The sequence below is a fragment of the Phyllostomus discolor genome, chromosome 6 (assembly GCF_004126475.2).
Source record: "Phyllostomus discolor isolate MPI-MPIP mPhyDis1 chromosome 6, mPhyDis1.pri.v3, whole genome shotgun sequence".
Taxonomy (NCBI): Eukaryota; Metazoa; Chordata; class Mammalia; order Chiroptera; family Phyllostomidae; genus Phyllostomus; species Phyllostomus discolor.
The window spans coordinates 142,178,619-142,202,358 of NC_040908.2; the positions used below are offsets into that span (position 1 = coordinate 142,178,619).

The 23,740-nt window shown below is 35.4% G+C and overlaps 1 protein-coding gene across 1 annotated transcript in view; it reads right to left on the reverse strand.

Annotated features, from left to right (window-relative positions):
• Nucleotides 1-3,034: 3,034 nt before the first annotated feature.
• KIF18A (kinesin family member 18A) overlaps nucleotides 3,035-23,740 on the reverse strand; it is a 76,530-nt gene continuing 55,824 nt past the window's right edge. Inside the window, exons 14-17 of the mRNA XM_028517165.1 lie at nucleotides 12,093-12,534; nucleotides 11,344-11,451; nucleotides 5,851-5,960; nucleotides 3,035-3,725 (exon numbers count right to left, since the gene is read on the reverse strand). Coding sequence (XP_028372966.1) covers nucleotides 3,643-3,725; nucleotides 5,851-5,960; nucleotides 11,344-11,451; nucleotides 12,093-12,534 — 743 coding nt within the window. The 3' untranslated portion in view covers nucleotides 3,035-3,642. The remainder of the gene's footprint in view (nucleotides 3,726-5,850; nucleotides 5,961-11,343; nucleotides 11,452-12,092; nucleotides 12,535-23,740) is intronic.

Genomic DNA, 23,740 nt, shown 5'->3' on the forward strand with positions numbered 1-23,740 from the left:
TTCATACTTGCTTACAATCCTTTGTATTGCTTTTGGTGTCAGTTATTTCTGCTCTTTCATTTCTGATTTTATTTACTTGGGTCCTCTCTTTTTCTGGATGAGTGTGGTTAAGGGTTTGCTGATCTTGTTTATCGTTTCGAAGAATGAGCTCTTGGATTTATTGATCTTTTTCATCATTTTTTTAGACTTTTATTTCTGCTCTGATCTTTATTCTTTCCTTCCTTCTACTCACTTTGGGCTTTGTTCTACTTTTTCAAGTTCCTTTAAGTACAATGTTAGAATGTTTATTTAAGCTTTTTCTTTTTTTTTCTTTTTGACATAGGCCTGTAATGCTATGAATTTCCCTCTTAGGATTGCTTTCTGTGTCCCACAGAGTTTTGACTGTTGTGTCCCCATTGCTATTTGTTTCAAGGTATCTTTTGATTTCTTTGATCTTGTTGACCCATTCATTTTTGTTTAACAATGTGTTATTTAGCTCCCATGTCTTTGCACATTTTTCAGTGTTCTTCTTGTAATTACTAGTCTCACAGCATTGTGGTCAGAGGTGATGCTTGATGATTTCTAACTTCTTAAATTTATTGAGACTTGTTTTGTTGTCCTAACATGTGGTCTATCCTATAAAATGTTCTATGAACATTTGAAAAGTACATATATTCTGCTGTTTTGGGATGAAATGCTCTAAATATCAATTAAATCCATTTGATTTGGTGTGTTGTTTAAGGCCACTATCTTGTTGTTGATATTCTGTCTGGAAATTCTACTCGTTGAAGCCAATGAGGTGTTAAAATGCTTGACCATGACTGTAGTTCTATTAATCTCTCCCTTTGTGTCCATCAAGATTTGCTTTACATATTTAGGTGTTCCTATATTGTGTGCATAAATGTTTACTAGGGTTATATCCTGTTGTTGGATTGCTCTCTTTATTATGTAGTGTCTCTTACTATAACCTTGGTTGTAAAGTATATTTCATCAGATATAAGTACTGCCATGACAGCTCCCCCCCCCCCCCCCCCATTTGTATGAACTATCTTTTTCCATCGCTTTACTTTTAGTGTGTATCTTTCAATCTGTGACGGGTCTCTTGGAGGCAGCATATATATATGGGTCTTAACAAATGTTCCTTAACATTTGTTGCAGTACTGGTTTGGTGGTAATAAACTTTAGCTTTTTCTTGTCTGGGAAGCTTCTCATTTCTCTTTCAATTTTGAATGATCTCTTTGCTGGGTGAGGTAGCCTTGGTTGTAGGTCCTTGCTTTTCATCACCTTGAATATTTCATGCCACTCCCTTCTGGCTTGAAATGTTTCTGTTGAGAAATCGGATGACAGTCTAATTAATGCTCCCTTGTATGTAACTACCTGCTTCTCTCTTGCGGCTTTTAGGATTCTCTCCTTGTCTTTAAGCCTTGTTATTTTAATTATGTCTCAGTGTAGGCCTCTTTGGGTCCAACTTGTTAGGGGCTCTCTGAGCTTCCTGGACTTGTGTGTCATTTTCCTTTACCACATCAGGGAAGCTTTTGGTTATTATTTCTTCAAATAGGTTTTTGATTCCCTTGCCTGCTCTCTTCTCCTTCTGGTATTCCCATTATATGGATGTTGTTACAGTTCATGTTATACTTCTAAAATGTTTCTTAAGCTCTCCTCTTTTTAATTCTTTTTTTTCTTGTAGTTCTGCCTGGGTGTTTTTTTTTTTTTCTTACCTTGTCTTTCAAATCACCAATTCATTCCTCTGCATCATCTAACCTACTGCTTATTCCTTCCAATGTATTATTTATTTCAGATAATGCAGTCTTCATTTCTGACTGGCCCCTTTTTATGGTTTCTATGTCTTTATTCATACTGTTGAGTACTCTTATAGTCATTACTTTAAACTCTAGCTGATAAACTGCTTCCCTCCATTTTATCTAGTTCTTGTTCTGAAGAATTCTCTTGTTCTTTAATTTAGGGTCTGTTTGTTTGCCTTACCATTTTGGCAGCTTCTTTGTATTTTCAGCCTTAGTTGTTACACTAATCAATGATATGCCCTGTAGCTATAATCAGTAGCCTGGCTTAACCTCCTCAGGGTGGCGCAGGGTAATTCCTGTGGATAGCACTACTGCTTCCCCTCAGGTTGATGCCACTTGGAGAGGAGTGCTCTGCCTGAGAGAGATGGCTCCTGCAGTCTGTGGAATGACTCAGCACAGGGATCCTAGAGGCTGTCCCTTCAATTCTCTCCCCAGAGCCTCCAACCTGACTCTCTTCGAGTGTCTCTAGTCCTCTCTGCCATCCCTCAGCTGGAATCCAAGGTAAGTGGTTACAAATGAAATTTTGTAGTTAGCACTTTAAGATAGTCTCTGTGTCTCCAGCCATTGCTCCCTGGCAGATAGAAACCCTGCTGCTTTTCATAAACCAGGATGTTACCTGGTTTTCTTTCCTGCTCTGGTGTTGTAGGCTGGGGAGCCCAGCTTGGGGTTTAGACCCCACACATCTCAGGGGGAACCCTCTGGAACTTCAGCCGCCCCAGGAGCCCAGCCAGCTCTCTTGGGCTTTCCCTGCACTCCCTACCAGTCTTGTGGTGAAGTGGTCCCTTCTGTTTGTCCTTGATTATAAGGTTTCTTTCCAGCTAGTGTTTAGTTGGTTATTCCTCATATACCTTTCTTATATATTGCCACCAGTGGGGTCTAGGGTAACACTTGATAATCCAACATTAACATTTCTGTAGTAAAATCTATGAATGCTGCTTTGATGGGACAGTTCTCAAGCCACATAAAATCAAAAGTGAATATAACCCAATATCTGTTGTATTCAGAAGAGAAACAGACCAATCAAGGCAGTTGAATAGGGATATATAATTAAGTTGTAGCTCTATGTACTTCATACAGCAAAAGGAATAATTAAAATGTTTTCTCATTATCATTAAGGAAATTATGGATTATTTTCAGACTTTATTCTGGTGCTACATATATCTAGATGTAATATGAAATACAAATCTACAAAATTCACATTTTATGTAAAATAGTTTGAAGTGTGTAAGGGGTAGTAATGAGACACAAAAACATATATTATAAAATCTATGACTTTAATATGCTAAGTTGCATGGAACAATATTAGTATTTTATTCATGAAGACTATTTAAATAATATTTACAACAACTTTATGAGAACACATATGTACATTTGTACATCAAAGTATTTTTGCAAAGAAAAGTTACATGTATGATTAAAAAATGTAAGACCAAATACATCCTGGGCCATAATTTTATTACTCCTGAATTTTCCTTATTTTAAAAAAACAGTAAGGATAATTTAGCTCACTATTATTTTCTAAAATATCCTAATCAACCTGTTGCAGAATAACAAAAATGAGCTACCACCTTGCAGAATAACAAAAATGAGCTACCACCATGGTGACTTGGGGATTTTAAAAGGTAGCAAAAATTTTAGAAATTGAAAACATAACGTTCTCTGTTAAAAATTTTTATTTGCTTAGAATACAAAAGAACAAAAGTAAAAGAACTTCATTTTTTGCTTGCTGAAACTATTACAGTAAACCTAGTTCTAAGATGGTCTTTTTAAAAAATTTTAAATAAGCTTCTGTAAGGTCACTGGTTACAAACCCTTTTAAAAGCAGAGTAGTCCATTTGATTTCTCTCGATTTTGAAGTGACTTATCTTAGATTTCCTTTTGAAATACTTCTTCCAAACTTTCTGACTATGTTTGGCTTTACTTTATGGATGCTTCTTTTATATTCTAGAGAAGAAACAAGAAAATTGATCAGTATGATAAAAGCATCATTAAAAAAGAACTTGCACCATTCATTCTACTTTTAGAAATCCATTTCCCCACATTTCAACAGAAGTTGTAGTGCATGCGTGCGTGCCCACACACACCTGCAGTTTAACTTTTGTTCTTTTTGAACTAATGAAAGACTAGTTCTATAAGCATTGTTCTGTTTCTTTTTTGCATTATGAATTTTTCTCATTCTTTGGATTACCTTTCTAGGGCTTCTTAAACTTTCATATTTTTCCAATTTATAAGTATCATTTGAATCTAGTATGTCCTAAAGTGCTGATCCTGGTCCCATGGCCTGTTTACCACCACCTCCCAAATGTGATCTATGTCCGCTACTTCATCAGCCTATACAGTGATTCTCTACTCAATGGAGGGCCACAATAGGCTGCCAATCAACCTTTTTATGGACCAGTCTACTCTCTTATCCATTTGCTTGGTCACATTAAGTTTTAGTTTTAGAGGCACATACTCTCTTGATACTCTTTCTTATTTCTCTAACTGAGCAGTAAACAGTAGTTACCTCCTTTTCCACTTAGGCTCCTTTGTTTTTTATTTGTCAATATTAGAGAATTCAGTTAAATATATTCTAAGGAAGCCAGTCACAGTTCTCTTACTTTTCCAGTAATTCCTGATGTGTAGTCATGTCTCACTTGGATACCCTAATGTACCCAAATTATTATCTCCCCTAAATTAATCTCTTCCTAAGTGCTCCATTATCCTTAACACATCACATTTTAACTTAGCTGTAGCTCTTCTTTCCTCTTTGGCAAGCACTGTAGTTTAGTATCATCTCCTACCTTTTTCTCCATTCATCTTTTTTACACATGAGACATTTGATGCATTTTACACTAACATTAGAAAATAAGCATATTAGAAAACCAAATATTTATTATTTAGAATTAAAATAAACTTGTTATATTGTAGAATCATGACTACTTAAAGAATTTTTTTAAGGAGACCCATTAGGCAGTATGTATTTATACCAACTGCATATACACATTGTTAAGCATTATTAAATATGGCATGTTAAAGCAAAATCATAGTAAATTTTACTTTCCAGGGTTTTACTGAGTTTTAAATTTGCACAAAAACATTTCCATTGAACCTAAGGTAAACAAGAGCCCCTGGCTACCACAAGAAGTAAGGATTTATCAGTATAGTTTTGCAAAGCCATTGAGAAATTTTTATATTACTGTAATGAAAGAGCATCAACAGAAAAAAAGTAACAACAATTTTCATGTTTTCTTAGAAACACTCATGATCTCATAAACCCCTTTAAATTCCAAGTGCTAGAATTTTAAGTTCCTTTAGAGAAGAAACCAAACAAAAATCTTAATGATTCCTGTATTCATTACAGAACCTAACACACCGTGAATGTGTAGTAATTAAATACTTTCTGAATGAAGTCTTAGGAACTATAGTGCCAACGAAAAAGAAGTCTGGACACCAAAGCCTAGAAACTGACTGACACTATATACCTCTAGTTTTACGGAAGATGTGGTTGTGCTGATGTGAGCTCATGTCAGCCCTGGTATGTAACTAAGTGTAGTCACCCCCAATAGCATCTTCCTCAACTTGCTAATTGGGAGTTACAATGTGATTGTAACTACATACAGAATGGAGCCTGGCTATAATTGCACAAATGAGTCAGAAGCCATATTATTAAAAATAATAGGCTAATGAAAAAATTTCAAGTAGATAGAGTTTATCGGCAAAATCTGTTTAATCACTAACCTATTAAAGAGTACATTTAGCTATTTATTTCAATTATTAGTTAAATTATTTACCACTTCTTCTGCCATATGAAGCAGTATGGATAACAAAGGGGGTGCAGAATATAGCATCAGAGATGCAGTTCTCAGTTATGGCCCCACTGTGAAGCACCTGTGTGGTCTTAGGCAAGTGTTTTCAATTTTGTGTCTTAAGTCTTCTTATCTGTGACATGGATAATCACATTTACCTTGTAATAAAGGTGATGACTAGATAAAAGGAGATTCTTATGAAAACACTATAAAAATGTAATGTATTGCACCTGTGTTAGGTAATCATGTTATTAAATATCAAAGTAAAAGCTCAGACATACCAACTGCTGGTCCATTTTCTTGTAAGAGCTTATCGCTTGAATTATCTTGTCGAACACGTTTGGCAAGTCCAGAAGTTTCCTCAGCAGTTAACAAAGTATTTGATGCAGAACTTGAAAGGAAAATTTTTATTTTAGTTAAGCATGTTTTATAGTTCTAAGTTCTAATACATATTCTTACATGCAATAAAGACTCAAGAAAAACTAAAATACTAAATACTAAGTTGTAAAATCCCATAGGAGTAACCAGATGTACTAAATATATTTTTGGCCCATTAGGAAATATAGCTCTGTATGATTTTAATGTTTATTCAAAATCAGAGATTTTGATTGTAGGTGCATGTAACAACTTTGTTCGCGCAACATTTCCTGGGGGCTCTGCTGGAATCCCAGCAAGCACTGCTCTTCAAAGTGCAGTGATATGGAGCACACTACAGGCGGTGAAAGTATGGGCTCATACTACAAATGTGGAGCAAGAACCCTGATCTTGGGAATATAAACAAGTGAGATTGTTTGGAAATCTTGTTTTTAACTCAAAACACTAACAGCCTGAAAGTCTGATTATTGCAATTATAGAAGCTGAAATGAAAAGAATGAGCCATTTTCATTTGTTTAATCTTCAAAAATTTATATCAATTTCGTGTTATTAATGGGTCAAACAACTCAATTTTGAACTGACACATTACACACCTATTAATGGCTTCATATTACAGGACATATAAATAAGTAAGGTGCAAACAACTCCTGCCCTGAAAACTTATATAATGGATATATGGTGGGGAGGGGGTTAAATAACACAAATACATAAAATTAAACAAGACAAAGTTAAAAACAGTGCCACAGGTTTTCAAACTATAAGAAGCTATAGGTTCCTGAGTTTAGAAGAAGAAAGAAACACAAAATATTTTGTGGATGCGATGAGTTTGATCTGGGCCTGGGAAAAGAGCAATCCTAATCTTTGAAGACCTAAAGAGATCAAGTTTTAACAAAAAAATTAGCTGATTCAAATCAGCTAATTTTAGGGAATTGTTGGCTCATAAAGATATATACAAGCTGATATTAATTTGATGGTCAGATTAACAATTGGAGGCTTCCCTTATATGGCAACAACTTGCTCTTCTGGCAATTCTAACCATGTGGTACACTGATGTGGGTGTCTGTTTATGGAACAGGGAGAAGATGGGTTAGTTGTATGTTCATTTAAAGTAGTCAGAAATCACAATTTAATATATCAGTGAAGGAAAATAGGCACGAGACAGTGAATGCTGTGAAAAATAACTTGCCCAAAGTACCTCATTTTTCTAAAGCTTTTACAATGATTATAGTGTTCTTAATAGTGATTTTGCCTATTCCATTCAAGAATGCAAATGATATCTACCCAAAATGGTTACAAAGTAGTACTAGTTTTATGAAAGTAAACAAATTCAGTTGTAGAAATTTTCAATCCCTAAAGTAGGTGTTAAACTAGTTTCCCATAATTCTCCAAAAGGATATTAAACACCTTTTTTCTGGTAATATGTACATAAGTTGTCTAAGGCAAAAATTCTTTTTTTTTGGTCATTTGGTGATTTTATTTCAAGTATAAAGATCAATGTCATTGGTTCATTATGATAGTGCTGTCTTTCTTTACAATTTAGCTTATAATTGTCTTTATTATTTTATGGTACGATTCTTCCCTGCAGTTAGTTTTAGAATCTTTGTTTTTACTCATAGACTTTTACTTGAAAAATTAAGGTTTTGTATAAATCTATCTCAAAAAAACTTGTATTTCTAGGAATGAAATCAAAGCCTAATAAAATAAGTTGTATATTTATGCATAAGTAAAATATACTAAAACATTTTTAGGATTAGATAAAATAGCCCATGGATACAATGTTTAACATCTACGTATTAATTTATGTTAGATCATAAAATTAAATAAAACACCCTAAAATTGGTATGATTCCAAATTCAATTATGTGAGAAATTATACTGAGAAGTTAAAGATTCTTCTAGTTGTGTTCTAATATACTTCCATAACCATTAATAAAAGTTAGCATTTAACCTTCTGTTCCCTTACATAGGAAGAATGCTACTGCTTAATGGGCATAATGCATCCCATATTCTTTCAGTTGAAATAATTTTTAGTTGAAATCATTAGACATCTTTTAAAATAAACCAAAAATGTTTGGCAAAGTGTGAGACTATTTCTGGATGCTAACAAAGACTGTGAAACAAACAAATAAACAAAACCAATGAAATAAACACAAAGCAACAAAATCCCAAAACTCTTAATATAACTTATAAGTAAAATTTTACATATGTATACATTGTATTTGTATTTCTGATACACTGGTTAATTTAGTTAAAACAGTCCGCTACAGGCTCTGGCTGGGTAGCTCGGTTAGAGTGTTGTCCCTGTATGTCAAGGTTGCAGGTTCGATCCCTGGTCAGAATCAACATAGTCAACTAATGAATGCATTAATGAGTGGAACAACAAATAGATGTTTCTCTCCCCACACCCTCTTCCTCTCTCTCTTTAAAAATCAATTTAAAAAGTGTGCTACAGTGATATTGAATAAATTGAAAGAATTAAAAATCTAATATTCTTAATTTAGCTACTAACTAAAAAATATATAGGTTGGTAGGTTTTTTGAATATCCAGTGCTTTTGGACTATAATATATCTTTTTCAGAGAGAAAAACTGATACAAAATAAAATAACTACATACATGGAGCCTTCTCTTCTTTACTTCAAAAAAACATGTTAGAATATAAACACACTTCAACATGTACATAAAGCTGTTAAGTGGAAAATACCAGACTTTATTACTTTCAAGTTCATATAGATTTAATTGGGAAAGGAAGATTAAAAAAAAGTAATTATGTACATTTCTAGCATTAATCTCTTTTAACCATAGTTAATGGCAGGATCTAATTATTGGTACCAGAGGGAATGTAATAGAGCAATTAATAGGCTATGAAAAATCCTACTTTCTTTATATGTCCTTTAATATTATTTCACAATATTAGTTGCTCATGTGAAAGCCATTTAACTCATCTAAAACTACTACAAATGGACATTTACATATCTGGACATTTGATTTTGATAATGACTGTTTCCATTTAAAAATTATTATTAGCTATAAACCTTTGCTATATCTTAGTTACCACAACAGAGAATACTACCAGAAATGAATCACCAGAAGAGTCACCAACACTAATTTATTGAAAGAATAACGCAATGGACATGGTGAAAATGAGTGACGAGATGAACGATGCAGGTGACAGTGACTGATGCCCACACATGAGCCAGGTGAGCTGCACAAATCTGTGCCACAGCAGACCACAAAATTTTAAATGGCATGAACATTGGGAGATATTCAGGAAAAAAATCAGTCTATGAAGTTTTAATATACATACTCCGAAGATCTGCTATACTTTGGTCGGAGGGGAAAGGACAGATGCTAAATGCACCTGTGAGATGACGCTGTGAGGCACAACTAAACAGGCTCGTTGTAAATTTGTTCACACTAGCTCAGATGAGACAGGGCCATGGTGGAAAATGAGAAATTTACAAAGACCCGTCTCAAGAGCTTACATCACACTCTTTCTCCGCATAACCACATGTCAAAAAAAGGGAGGGGAAGAGTAAGTCAGATTCATTTTACAATATAACCACTCACTGTATCTCGTCATTGCATTTAATGTTGCAGGATATAAAAACTATGTGACAGACTTCATGTCATGTAACAGTATATTTATGATTTTTGTTTTCTTTGAATTTTAGGTGTGTTATTGCTCTTTATACTACTGCTTCTTGTGGTTTGCAGTGTTTCTTGAATATCTGTTTTATCTTTTGTCAGTTTTAGGAAAGTGTTCGCCAACATCCTCTCAAATACTGATTTGCCCTCCTCTTTTTCTCATTTCTTCCTGGGACTCAAAATAGATACATGTGTCTCATATTTCTTTTTAATCGTGACCCATATTTTTCATTGTGCTTCATATTTCTCTTTCAGTCTTCTCCATATTTCCTTTTTTTTGTCCTTTTGCACATAGGCTTACATATTTTTGTATCCATCCGTCTTCCAGTTCACTAAACTGTCTTCTGTGCCTAATCTGTTAAAATAATTTACTGAGTTCTTAATTTCAGTAAATTATATTTCTTCAGTTTTATAATATACATTTAATTCATTTTAATAGAATCTAGTTCTTTGGGAAAGTATCATCTATTTTGTTCAACTTCTTCTTAATCACAGTTAAAATTTTTAAGTCCTTATCTGATCATCTCAATACCTGCATCACTTACAGACCACTCCCTCTCTCATTTGTTTCTTTCTCTTGATTCTCAGTCATTCGGCCCTGTTTTCTGGCATACTTCATAATTTTTGCTTGAGTACTCAACACAGTGTATGAAAAACTGTAGAGGCTCTGGATGGTATATTCTTCCAGAAATGATTTTCTACTGGCAAGCAGACAGAACAGAGATAGATCACTTTGATCCGAAAAGGGATTGAGTTGGTTTGAGGTCTGTTCCAGGTTTTCAAGAACTGGTCTACTTCCAGTTTGCCCTACCCCTGGACCATCGGCCATCAGGGGTCTCACATAAAAAATCCTGGGTGTTTAACAGGGCCCTTTCTCCATGGTGACCCCCGAACGAGAATTTGTGTGCCCAAGTCCCATGAGCATGTGCCAGTTCTGCTTGATATGTTAGTCTCTTAGCAGCTACCTCCAGCTTGGTTTCTTGAACTCTTACTCCATAGAGGTTAGAACTTGGCAAATAAATGTCTGGAGGGCAAAAAGCTATAGAGAATGACTTTGCTTCTCTAGCTCAGTGAGGCTGCTGATACGCTCTAGGCTTCCATCTTATGTGTGGTCTCTGAACATAATACCATGGATGACAAAAAAAGAGACAGAGAAGGTCTGGCTCTCTATAGCTTGTTTTCCCTCTTTGCTGGTACCCGAGACCTTCAAATCCTGGTTGTCTTGGTTGTTCTCCAGTGCCTTCAAGCAGGTGTTAGTTGTTATTTCATCAACTTTTATAATTTTTCTTGATGGACAGCTTCGTCTGATACCTGCTATAGCGTCATAGCCAGAAGTCTCTTCACTCATTACATTTTAGTCATATATCAAAATCATTAAAATAATATAATTTTAGGACTGATTAAATATCACTAATGTCTAAAAGGAAAAATACCAAATGAATAAAATTATCACAAAAAGAAAAGTTAAAATTAAGTAACATTTTTGAAGCCCATAAGACTTAAATTTATTTTCAAAAACCTGAAATATGAAATATGGAATACCGTATGCAAATATCAAGTGAAATACTGGGGCTTTATCAAGATCTCCCTTTGATAATATAAATCCAGGGTCACATTCAGAGCAAGTTATTACATATGTGCTTAAACATGAATTGACAGTTTAATTATAAGAAATAAAAAGAACTGTAGGAAACAAAGCCTAAAGATGAGCTTACGTAACAATACAGACTGACCCAGTTCATGTTTGATCATACCTTGCTAGTTTCCGTTTCCGTTTGGCAGCAGCGGTCATGGCCATGTAGGATGGCACTATGCTTCGTACAGGCAGAGGGTGCTTAGTGGAGAACGAGGAAGGGGCAAGCCTGTATATTAAATAAAACATAGAAAGCAATTTTGATTTGTACTATGCAGAAAGGGTACACACTTATATGATTGGAATACCACCCCATAGTAAAAGATAAAGGAAAATATTATACAATACTATAGAACTTCCTTTGCTTATTCTGGAATTTTGTTTTCTCATTTTTACACTGTAGAGTTGCTATCAGGAAATTCCTGCATTCCCAACAGCATGGAAAGGTGAGGAAGGTATTGTTCTCCCCATAGTTAGATTAGCTGTGATAATACATACAGATGAAATGAGAAGAACATGTCTGCTTGGATGACATCCAGTCAGCCATACCTTAGACATATGACTACTTCAGAATGAGTAGAAGTTTGCTAGACATCAGTGGAAAGTGAAATTTTCTTTATTGAAGATATGAGTGAATGATAACATGGTGATCTTTCAATAATGGCTTGTAGCATCCGACTTTAGTATGAAGAGCAAACTAAATGTATCTTAAGGTCTCTTCTAGACTAACAAAGGTCAGACGACTTAAGATATCAAATTGACCACTTTAAAACTGGTCTATAAAATACACTTCAAATATAGCTAAAGAAAATGAAAGCAAACAGTTTAAAGGCTATCAAGAAAAGAATGGACAAATACTTTTTTTCATACCTTTGTACAATGTTGTTGTTTGGTACTGATTGTTGCTCAGGTAATTTACTGTTCACTATCTTGGTGTCTTCACACATAGTAAATGTAGAGTTCAAATCCTCCTGTCTGTATTCTTTTTTCCTGCAGACAGGGATATCTACTTCACATGCCATTTTCAGAGAATTGTCACTGTTTGTATTTGAGCTAATGGCCTGGCAACTCATAGTATTAGATAATGGTTTTAATAAGTTCACTGTAGGTGGATTTTGCAAAGTTTTTCTACAGTCTTCTGGGGTATACACAATAGGTTGAAGTTCTTTGCTGAAAGAATCATTGAGCTGCACACTTTCAGAAAGTGCTGACTTTTGGGTATGCTCTGCTTTCAAGAGGGAAGGCATTAGTTTTCTTCGAGTTCTTTTTGGTGAAGAAATATTTAGCAGATTAGATTCACTTGAAGATGTGCCTGTTTGACAAAATTAAAAAGAAGTTTAATAATGTTGCTAAATAGTTTTTATTTAATTTTTTTATTTTTAAAAAAGACTTTATTTATTTATTTTTAAACAGAGGGGAAGGGAAGGAGAAAGAGAGGGAGAGAAACATCAGTGTGTGGTTGCCTCTTGTGTGCCCCCCCTAATGGGGACCTGGCCTGCAACCCAGGCATGTGCCCTGACTGGGAATTGAATCAGCGACCCTTTGGTTAGCAAACCGTGCTCAATCCACTAAGCTACACCAGCCAGGGCAATTCTTATTTAAATTTATTGGGGTGACATTGGTTAATAAGATTAAATAGGTCTCAAGTGTGCATTCCTATGATGCATGATTTGTATATTGCATTGTGTAAATAGTTTTCCAATAATCCTATCAGTTAAAAAAAATAACATTGATTATAAAGTACATTTTCTGCTAAATGATAAAAATTTAAGAGAAAATAAATAAGTTGGAAAGGAATATAAACCATTTATTGTCAATAACTTTATAAAGAATTCTATTAAAACAAATAATAAATGGCTAATATAAATATTAATTTATAAACATAGCCATCTCGAGATATTGAGTAATCATGAAAACAAATTTCCAACCAATTACAGTAACATTTGCAAGCAACTTCCAGCTTTCATGTTTGATTTGGTTTAACATAACAAAAAGTATCAACATTTCTGGGCATAGAGATTTCTAACTTGTTCTATTGTAAAATATCACTAGTTCATTACTAATCAAGTGAACCTCTATTCTAAGGTAACAAGAATGCCAATAGCCAATAAAATCGAAGATGAATGAAAGAACTGCATCTTATAATATGCATATATAGTAAATTAAGTATTCTGGTGGATTGATTTGTTTCCTGTTATCCTACATAATTCATTAAGTTTGCAAAAATTAGATTAATACCAAAGCTAAATAAACCTAATTTGAAGAATTTAGAATACTCTTACTTGACCATTACCTCTCTATAAAAGCAAGTCTCCCAAATGTCAAATTACCAAGTTTAATAAACTTCTCTTAGCTACAACTCTGTAGCTTTTCAGTGATTTCCCTACTTCCTCTCCAGCATCTTTTACTTTCTTTTTCCTCCACTCAGTAAATGTATACGTTTCCCTAGGGATATGTATTTGACCTTCTAGTTTTCTTACTCTATGCTATCTTATTTCTAATTATCCTCTTGCCACTGCCTTCTCAGTCACCTGGGTCTCAAATAACCAGAATTTTTAAAACTTTTCCTTGTATTCCCCAATCTCCACCAGTCCCGCCTCTGTTACATTTACCTAGTTAAAACATAATTCTGATTGTGCCATTCTTATAATTAAGCACACAGTAATATTCAAACAGAAACATAATATCCAGAAATTTTTAGAATTCTTGTTTCTTCGTCCAAAATTAAGAGAAGAATTGTTTTGTTTGAACTTAAGTGTTGAATTCCCATCATACTAAAGTACTTAACACCACCCAAATACCATTTTTTAATGTACAAAGTAATGACTTGGTTACACACGTAACAATAAACTTGACCTGCTCCAATATGCTTATCTTATACTTAATGAAACTATTGTTTTCTACTCTGCCTATTTCATTCTGCTGAACTTCATGGCACCTGACACAACATAACTTTGCTTGGAGTATATCGTTTGGGAAGAAACTATCAATATTATATGTGTTTCTGCCCATGTTTTCAAATCATGCAGTAAATTTCCCAATTGACTTTGCATATGCTTTATGATATATTAAAAACACTGAAAGCTGAATAAAATAACTGTTATATATAGTTCAACAAAGCAACGGAAACTTTTGACCAAGTGAGAAAGCACACGTATGGCAATCACCAACAGCACGTGGATTATTAAGTTAGTTGACAGTGGCCTCTGCTATGGCTCGGTTGACAATTACCCTCTAGGAAATACAATTTAAAAACAGGAAGAAAAAATATGATCCCTGTTCTACTAAGAAATTTTACTTTTCTGAGAACTAGATAAATGAGATCCAGATCTTAAAATAATTTTCCACTCCCTTTAACATGACATTTGTCAAATTTTCCATTACCAGATATTTTTATACTAATGCTGCAGTATAAAGACAGTTACTTTTCTCCACTGTGCTGCTACCACCAATTTGGTGGCTATTAATAGCTGGAAGATTAACTTCTTTTCCCATGAGAGGCAGCAGGGGTATATAGAGGATAGAAAACTATATCAAGGATAGAGAACTGAATTGGGAGTCAGGAGACTTGGATTCTATTTCTGGCTTTGCCAATGACTCGCTGAGTGACCTTGGGCAACTCATTTAAGCAGTGTGGGCATTAATACCCACCCACCCAAAACGAAATACGACCTTTTAATGCATAGGGTGTTTTCTAGGATTGGTTAATATCTATAAAAGATTTAATGTTCAAAGAAATGCTCTAGAAATGTAAATATGCTTTAACTGTTAGCATTACTACTTCACAGTGGAATGTTGTAACTGACTTTCCAGTATCCCACCAATACTTAACTCATAGGTAAGACTATATTTAAAACAATGTCTCCCTTTCAGCTTATCAGATCTCCAGTTTATCAAGGCTGATGATAAACTGGAATATAAGCCAAAGCAGGCACATGTCAGAGTTATTTAACTTAGAAGGCAATGAAACATGGAATCTCAAGGGATAAGGATTACCCACAGTCACTACTTTTCTTTCACATATCTAGACAGGGATAATCTCTGGAATGGCACTGGGCAAATTTCCATGACAGTAGACCATTTCCCCCTACTGCTTATAAAGAACATGAAAATGAGGGTGGAGGGGGACTCCTATGAGACACTGATGAATTATCTACCTGTTCTCTGGGATAATGTAAAAACATACACTGAACATCAAGATCTGATATGATCAAACTGAGTAACAACTGTCAGTGAAAAACACTGTCACGTTACAATGATATATCTTTAACTATAATTCTGGTGTCCCAGCAGGATACAGTAACTTCCAGGAGAAACATGGAAATGGGGTACTTAATGTGGATTCACATGCCACTGTTTTATTGGCCTGGGAGAAAAAATGTCACAGACATACAGCACGTGCAAAATACAAATACAGGCGGTTCCTTTCTTTTTATTTCTTCCATTATTTAATACAGATAACAAGAAGAAAATACATAGTTAATTCAGAATGACTTAGGTTGACTAGTTGTTAAAAAAGATTCAGGGGATAACCAGTGCAAAAATAAGATTTAAAGCCCTGGCTGGAGTGGCTCAGTGGATTCAGCACCTGCCTGGGAACCAAAGGATCACTCACTGGTTTGATCCCCAGCCAGGGCACATGCCTGGGTTGCATGTGCCTGTTGCCCAGGCAAGAGGCAACAACACATGAACGTTTTTCTCCCTCTCTTTCTCCCTCCATTTGCCTCTGTCTAAAAACAGATGAATAAAATCTTAAAAAAAAAAGTAAAGATGTAAATAAAAACTGAATAGTACATCCACTGTTACTATAAAGGGGTAATGACTCTACTTATCCATGGAAATAAGAACACAATAAACAACTGATATTTTACCTTGAATATAATTTACAAAATATAAAAATATTTTCTCCTCTATCTCATTAGGTAATGGAGTACTTTAAGTGAGTATGGCAAACTGGAGAGTGTTGGGTATGATATATTTTACTGTATATTTTAATATGCTATAATAATCATTGAATATGCTAGCCCTAGGTCTATAAAAGAGATAAGCTGTACTTTTCCATTAGAGGATATACAGTAACTTTCCAGAAGAGCAGGCTTGGGCCAGTTGTAGTTTCCTCTGATTCAGCCTGGGAAAATACTATCTAACAAGATTCTTTAATTCTTGAGTCTACAGAGTGGAAATGATACAGAAGGACTAGGAAGCTGACTATAATTCCTTTAAAAAGCCCTCATAAAATTAGAAATCACATAGTTACGATTTTCAGAACAAGGGAGATGAATAGATGATGTTAATCTATGAAATAGCTCACCAATATGTGTGCTTTGCAGGAGGGGATAAAAATTAGAAATGAACTGTTATAAGGCAGGCTCTCATGAATTTGAATAGGAAAGACTGGCAGCCCCTTGGAGAGACAGCAAGTCTTCTCTCCACCTGAGGAACCAGCCCACCGCATCATACGCCTGACTGTAGGAGGTAGTAGGTAGCAATGTATCTTGTGGTCTGAAAAAGTTTCCTATTTCAAGACCACCTTTTGGGCCTTTCACTCTCCAGGATATTGTAGATCTACTGCCTTTCTACTGCCCCGAAATGGGTATGACTCAGGGATGCGAGTATGACTTGTTGAAATGTGTGTCTAAATAATAATAACCATAAATGTTAAGATATTTTAAAGAAGCCACTATTACTATTTACAACCCAGAATCAATGTTTATTTTATTTATGAAAGAAAAAAGTGTAGTCAGCTATGATGTAAGAGAAACAATCTAAGAGTGCTGAATCTACATTAAAAAAAATTCACTGTTGTGTTCATCTACCTGGTATTAAGCACCAGACATGTTTCTGACCTTTTCTAGGTACTAAGACAGCAGAAAATTAGACAGTTAAGAATTTACATTTTTTGAGGGGAGAAGGCAGAAAAAGAAATTCTCTTAATAAAGTAAGATAATTATGGCAAATGAATTGTAAAGGCAATAAAACAGTGAAATGGAACAGAGACTGATGGGAAATAGGAAAGGTGTTAATTATAATGAGCAGGGAAGGTGATTCTAAGGGGCAGAATATGTGATCTAAGACTTGAATGGCTATGGAGAAGCCAGCCCTACAGTGATCTGGGAAAGAGGCAGAGGAAACAGCAAGGGCTAAAAAACTCTGCTGAGCTCAAGAGGAAGAGAGAAGACAGTGCATTACAGGGAAAGGGGAACTGAGAAACGGCCATGTTGTGTTAGGGTTTGTGAACAAGATAAGGGTTTGGATTTATTCCAAGTGCAAAGGGTTATCTGTAGAGGATTTTAAGCATGAACATAATGTGACCTGATTTATGTTTTTAAGAAAGATTGCTTTGCTCACTGTGTGGGGAAAAGAATATGAAAGTGCAAAAGAGAAAACAGGAAAATCGGTAATAAGGCTATTGCTCTAGCTCAGGGGAGAAATAACGAGCTTGGATTACAGTGGCAGCAGTAGTGGTGGAGAGAGGTAGAAAGGATGTTTTAATCAAATAATCAGTTAAAAACCATACAAAGTAAGTCCAGAACATATCCAATATCACATAAATACAGATGTGATTAGCTGTCCAACAATCAGGAACAAAGAAGAAAGTTCACACAAAGGAGGAGTATATATTATTTTACACAACTTACTCAATAGAAGAAATTGACCGCTTTCCATGAAGCCATGAACCATTTCCACAGGCATAATGACAGAAGAGTTCAAAAGGTCCTTAGTGTCATTACCTTAAACTTGGTGTTCTCTTGTTACTGCCATTCCTTTTCCCCACCCTCACTCAACAGGCTGAGGCCTCATCTGCTATGAGGAGCTCTAATCCATGTGTATGCAGGTGCCTTGACATCTGCTTTCTTCCCTCTCTAGTTTGGATGCTCATGGACTTGAGGCAGCAGACACCCTCTGGGGTTTGAGAATATGATTTCTAATTTAGAGATGATGGGTATCATTATCATGCTGGGATAGCAAAGGAAAGAGTGGGGCTATGTAGAAAATGGTTCCAGAACAAGGGTGGCAGACAGAGAAGTAAAGCTAATGAAACTGGAGTTTGGCTACTAGGAAGTTTCGCAAAGGACAACGTGAGGGGAAGATTTAAATTAATAGGATGCTATGGAAAGAGCATCTCCTTTTAGGTTAGGCGCTCTACATTCTCTGCAAATTCATCTCTAGACATCCTCACACAAGGGACACAGATTTATCGCTCATTCCAGACACAGACATACTATGACTTCATAAACAAGAACTGATTGCTCCACCTCTCAAACCATGTTAATTATTGCGTACAATTCCTTAAAAAGGAATCCACACACACACACACACACACACACACACACGATCTGGCACAAATAACATCCTTTGTTACTATAAAATCTTTTATTATAAAATCATAAGCATGTAATTCTGTAACAACATCACACTCAAGCACACCATATGACATTTTAGGTGAAAAGTGCAAACTGAAACTATAAATTATTATACCCATATTATTACCCTACCAACCACACATTACTTTTTGCTGGACCCTATATATACAGTGAATCCTGAAAATGCAAAATGTTGTCCTGTAATGTATGTTTGGATCAAATAATATGATATACATAATATTAGGTCCTTTTCTTTTTGATGGAGGAGAAAGATAGAAAGGCACGGAATACTTGAAGAATTTCTCACTAGGAGAACTAATACTTGGTTGGCTTCACCTTATTTGTCTTGTTTTCAAATATCCATAGTATGAGAAGAAATACGAAGGTAAATGATGAAAAGGACAAATAATTTTAACCAAGTTGGTAACCTGAGTAGAGGCATCTTGCTCCCCTTCCAGATTCCCTTTAAAATAACCATATAGTAGATACAGGAGAAAAGTTGCCCTTGTGTTGGTCATAAAGGAAGGGTATCATCTGCACACCTGACAACATTGTAAAGGACATTGTGTACCTAGAACTGGAATAAAGGATGGCATGGAGAATAACTTGCAATATCCCCCTTCATCCTTAAATGTTATCCCTGGGAGTTAGTAAAAGACACCAGCAGAATGTCACTACAGTCCCTTAAATTAGGAACAGGGGTAGGGGAGCAGATGGGGTAGGAGGACAAAGGGTGGGAAAGGCTATGGGATACAGCAGAATGTCAACATCTGAATACTAGCAGTAGCACAAAGAGGCCCAAGATTCAGTCCTGGCCCAGCTGGCTCAGTGTAGAAAGGAGCACTGGACAGAAAGCACTCACTGGGGGCCTTGCTCCCAGCACTGACGACCACACCACGCATGGATAAAAACCTCCTGGGCAAAGAGGCAGTTGCTAGCTAAGTCTACCTGTGGCTCTGGTGCCTCTTCTACACTCCCTGGGCTGTTAGATCCATGAAAAGAAATGCACCTTCCCTCTGTTTCTGAACCTTAATTTTGACTCGATTCTCAGAAAGTTAGCAGCAAAAACATACTTATAATAAGTACAGAGGAAGCTCACTGGATCACTACAAGGAGGATAACATAAAAGAATGGCAGAGCTCACATACAAACTCAGGCTAGATTCCTAACAATACAGGTGCATGTTCTCCACCACACAATGATGAGTCCCTACCACAGGGGGAATTAAATCAATTAGGATAATGGCTAAATAAAATATGGAACATTCACAATTATACTTATTTTACAGATTATTTGATGGTAGGGGAAATGTTCATTTAAATGAAGTAGTATATAAGTTTTATATATAGCATGCTGTCAATTTTGAAAAAAAAAAAAAAAAAACCCCACAAAAAAGCCACCAAATACAAATGAATACAGACCCTGCAAGCAAAAAAAAGGTGGATCAAAGAAAACAGTGCAGAAGTAAATACTGGCATGCTCCATTAAAATATTAGCATACATTATGGCTGGAAAAAATTTTGAGTAATTTAAAATTTTTAAAAACATTTGATTACTTTTAAAATATGCTGCTTACATCAAAGTATATTTTTATAAAGAAACATCTGATCTGGGGTGGGAGGACAGAAGCCAAGAACCGCCCCCCCCCCCCCGACCCCAGCTGTATAAAGCCTCAGAAAGTGTTAGGACTTGGAGGCATAAGGTTGTTTCTAAGAGCACAGGGTGGAGCTTTCATTTGGAGAATAAGTTGAAAGTCTGTACGAGGAAGTAGCTGGGTCTGCCTGACCCTATTACCATCACCTACACTTCCAGGGGACTACTCCTTTGTCACCCTTTTAAAAGATGTAAGGCTTTAATCTCTGAAAGAGTTGCAGACTTGGGGCAACATGCACAGCTGACACTAGGGGGATTAAATAATTTCTCAATCAGGAATGTATACAGATTTTTTCCTACTTGTCTAAAACTGTGGTAGTTGTGCTTATATCCCCCCTAAATGGGAAAGCAAAGAGTTCTTTTCAGATAAATCGTCACAAAAAAAGACCCAGGTATTGACCTTTTTAGACTTCTCCAAAACTGACTCTTGCTTCTGGAGATTGCCACAGAGCAAAGCTCATTAGCTGAAAGGCTTAGCTGTGTATACAGAACACAACCAGGGTCACTCGATATTTGATGGTATGTTTTTCTACATTACAATCAGAACATGTAATTACACACAGGGCAAATAACAGAAAGTAGATCATGTAGAAATAGAAGAGCATATTAGAATAATAATAATTAATGTCTTCACAGAGATGACAAATTATTACTTCCATGAAACAGAAACAAGTGCTATGGAAAGAAACACTGAATTACAAGAAAGAGTTCTTAAAAATTTAAAGTCCCCATCAGTAAATGACTGGATCAAAAAGTTGTGGTACATTTACACAATGGAACAACACCACGCAGCAGAAAGAAGAAAGGAGCTCCTACCCTTCACAACAGCATGGATGGAACTGGAGAGCATTATGCTAAGTGAAATAAGCAAGGCGGTGAAAGAAAAATACCATGTGATCTCACCCATAAGTGGAACCTGATCAACGAAACCAACAAATAAGCAAAATAGAACCAGAAACTTGGAAATAAAGAACAAACTGACAATGACCAGAAGGGAGCAGGGAGGGGGATAATGGGGATAGAACGGGGGGAGGCAAGCAAAGGAACAGGAATAGAGGACTCATGGGACAATGGGGGGTGGGGAATGATGAGCAAGGGAAAAAGGCAGAACAACAGTAACTGAACAATAGAATTTTAAAAATTACTTAATTATAAAAAAGAGAGAGAGAGAAACTTTTCCTTATAACTATTTGGTTATTTTAGGCAAAAAAAAAAAAATCAAGTATAAGGGGAAAAAAGTAAGATAAAATTGGGCATCTCCCAGAAAGAACAAATGAGAGATACCAGAAGACAGAACATAGAATTAGAGGATGTTAATAAATGTTCCGAAGAACAGACAGAATGGAAGAAGAGTATGTATGGAGATATATGTATGTATGCATGGGTATGTGTGTATGTAGGTATATGTGCATACCTACATATATGAAAATTTCTCATGTGTAAAGATAATGGTTTCCAGAGAGAAATGCCCACAAGCTGTTCAGTCTAACAGATTTTAAAAAAGGCTAATACCAAGGCATATCATTGTTACATTTCAGAAGGCCAAGGATAAATGAAAGATTCTAAAATCTCCATGGGAGAAATAGTCACATGCATATTCATTCTTATATGAAGAATAAAAATAGCATAACAGTTAACAGCAACACTTGCATCTAGACGTCAAAGAAGCAGTATCTTCTCAGTACTTAGAAAAATTACTTCCAACCTAGAATTCTATACCTGGCCAATAATCAGAAAATAAAGGATACCGTCATACATGCACTGTCTCCAAAAAGGTTTACTTCCTATGTACCAATTCTCCAGAACAACTGGAGGATACATTTCTGTATAATAAGAGAGAACAAGGAAAAAATGTAAACACTACATACAGAAACCTTAAAGCTATACAGAAAAGGGAATTTAATGCTTCTTAGCTCAACAAGGAACAATATTTACTTCAATACACTCTAGAGATTTATTTAAATAAGGTGGAAAACTGTTTTGGCGAGACAGGGTAAGAGAAGAAATGTACATATAATTTTAATGAGTTAACTTTTTATCTTCCAAAGGAAAAAAATAAGCAGATAATATCTAAAATTGGAAAAGCACAAACAAGAATTAGCTGTATAAATTTCAAATTCAGATATGAAGAGAAAAAAATCAGAAGAAACAGCTAAAAGGAGACTAAGAATTGGGAGTAACAATAGGTCAAGGAATACTTCCATAAATGTTACAGTACTTGCTAGCTTTCTAAATTATGTACAGGCATTGCTTTAAAAAAATATATAAACTGATTTTTTTTTAATCCTCACCCAAGGATGTGTGTATCAATTTAGAGAGAGAGGAAGGGGGTGAGAGAGAGACAGACAGGTAGTGACATCCATGCGAGAGAGAAACATTGATTGGTTGCCTTCCATACATGCCCCAAACCCCCAATCCAGGTTATGTCCCTTGGCCTGGAATGGAAAGAGTGACGTTTAGGTTTACAGGACGATGCTCCCACCAACTGAGCGACACCTGCCAGGGCCAGAATCAGCATATTATTTTATTACTATTTTCAAATTAATCAGAATATACACAAATTTAAAGAACATTTTGGGATCTACCTGGAGAGAATTTGTTCAATGAAAAATAACTTTGGCATGACTTTATTTATTAAGGTCTCATACAGTTATCCTGAAATTGAAGATGATTTTTTAGGCTTATAAATACCTCACATAGTTGAGGCACATAGTAATGAAGTAATAGTTTTAACCCGATTGCCTTTTTAAGTCATAAAGCTGTTCTCTTAAAAATGACAACTTAGCAAACATGCACATATGATGCTAGAAATTTAATAACTCCTAGTTTAGGGAAAAAGGTAGGCAGCTGAAGTTATGTCATCAAATAACATAATGTTTGAAATGATCACGTGCTACAATTCAAACCAGGATTTGAAAAATTCAAATCAGAGCCGGGGCTGCTGGAAGACACAGAAGAGCCTCTGCGCAAGCCCACGGTCAGTTTTGTTTCATGAACCCAATCTTAGTCTTTGCAACACTTATCCATTAATAGTTTAGGAAACATCTTAAAATATTTATACGATGCTTTAAGGCATCTTATATACAACTGAAAATGTGCATTTCCGAATAAAGTGGTTAGTGTTCTATTCATCTGTTCCTGCATTATGGCTAGAGGTTCCCGCTTCAAAAAGTTTTGTTTACTGTAAGTCCATAGAGAGAGACTTAAAAAGGAAGTCAGACAAAAACATTTTGTTGAGACTGCCAAGTTTTAAAGCCTTTCAAAAGACTTTTAAGTATTAAAGCCACTTTTAAAATGAGCTCTAAATGCAAGCATGAAAGTTGTGGATTAGATGGGAGAGAAAATACAATTTTTATCAGTAATAATCCAAATTCTAACATAATTTTCCCTGGATTACAATGTAAGTACATTAACATTTGTGTACTTTGTATGGAATAAAATGTACTATATTAATACTATACAACATTAAGCTAAAAATCAAAACAACAGTGGAAATCAAAA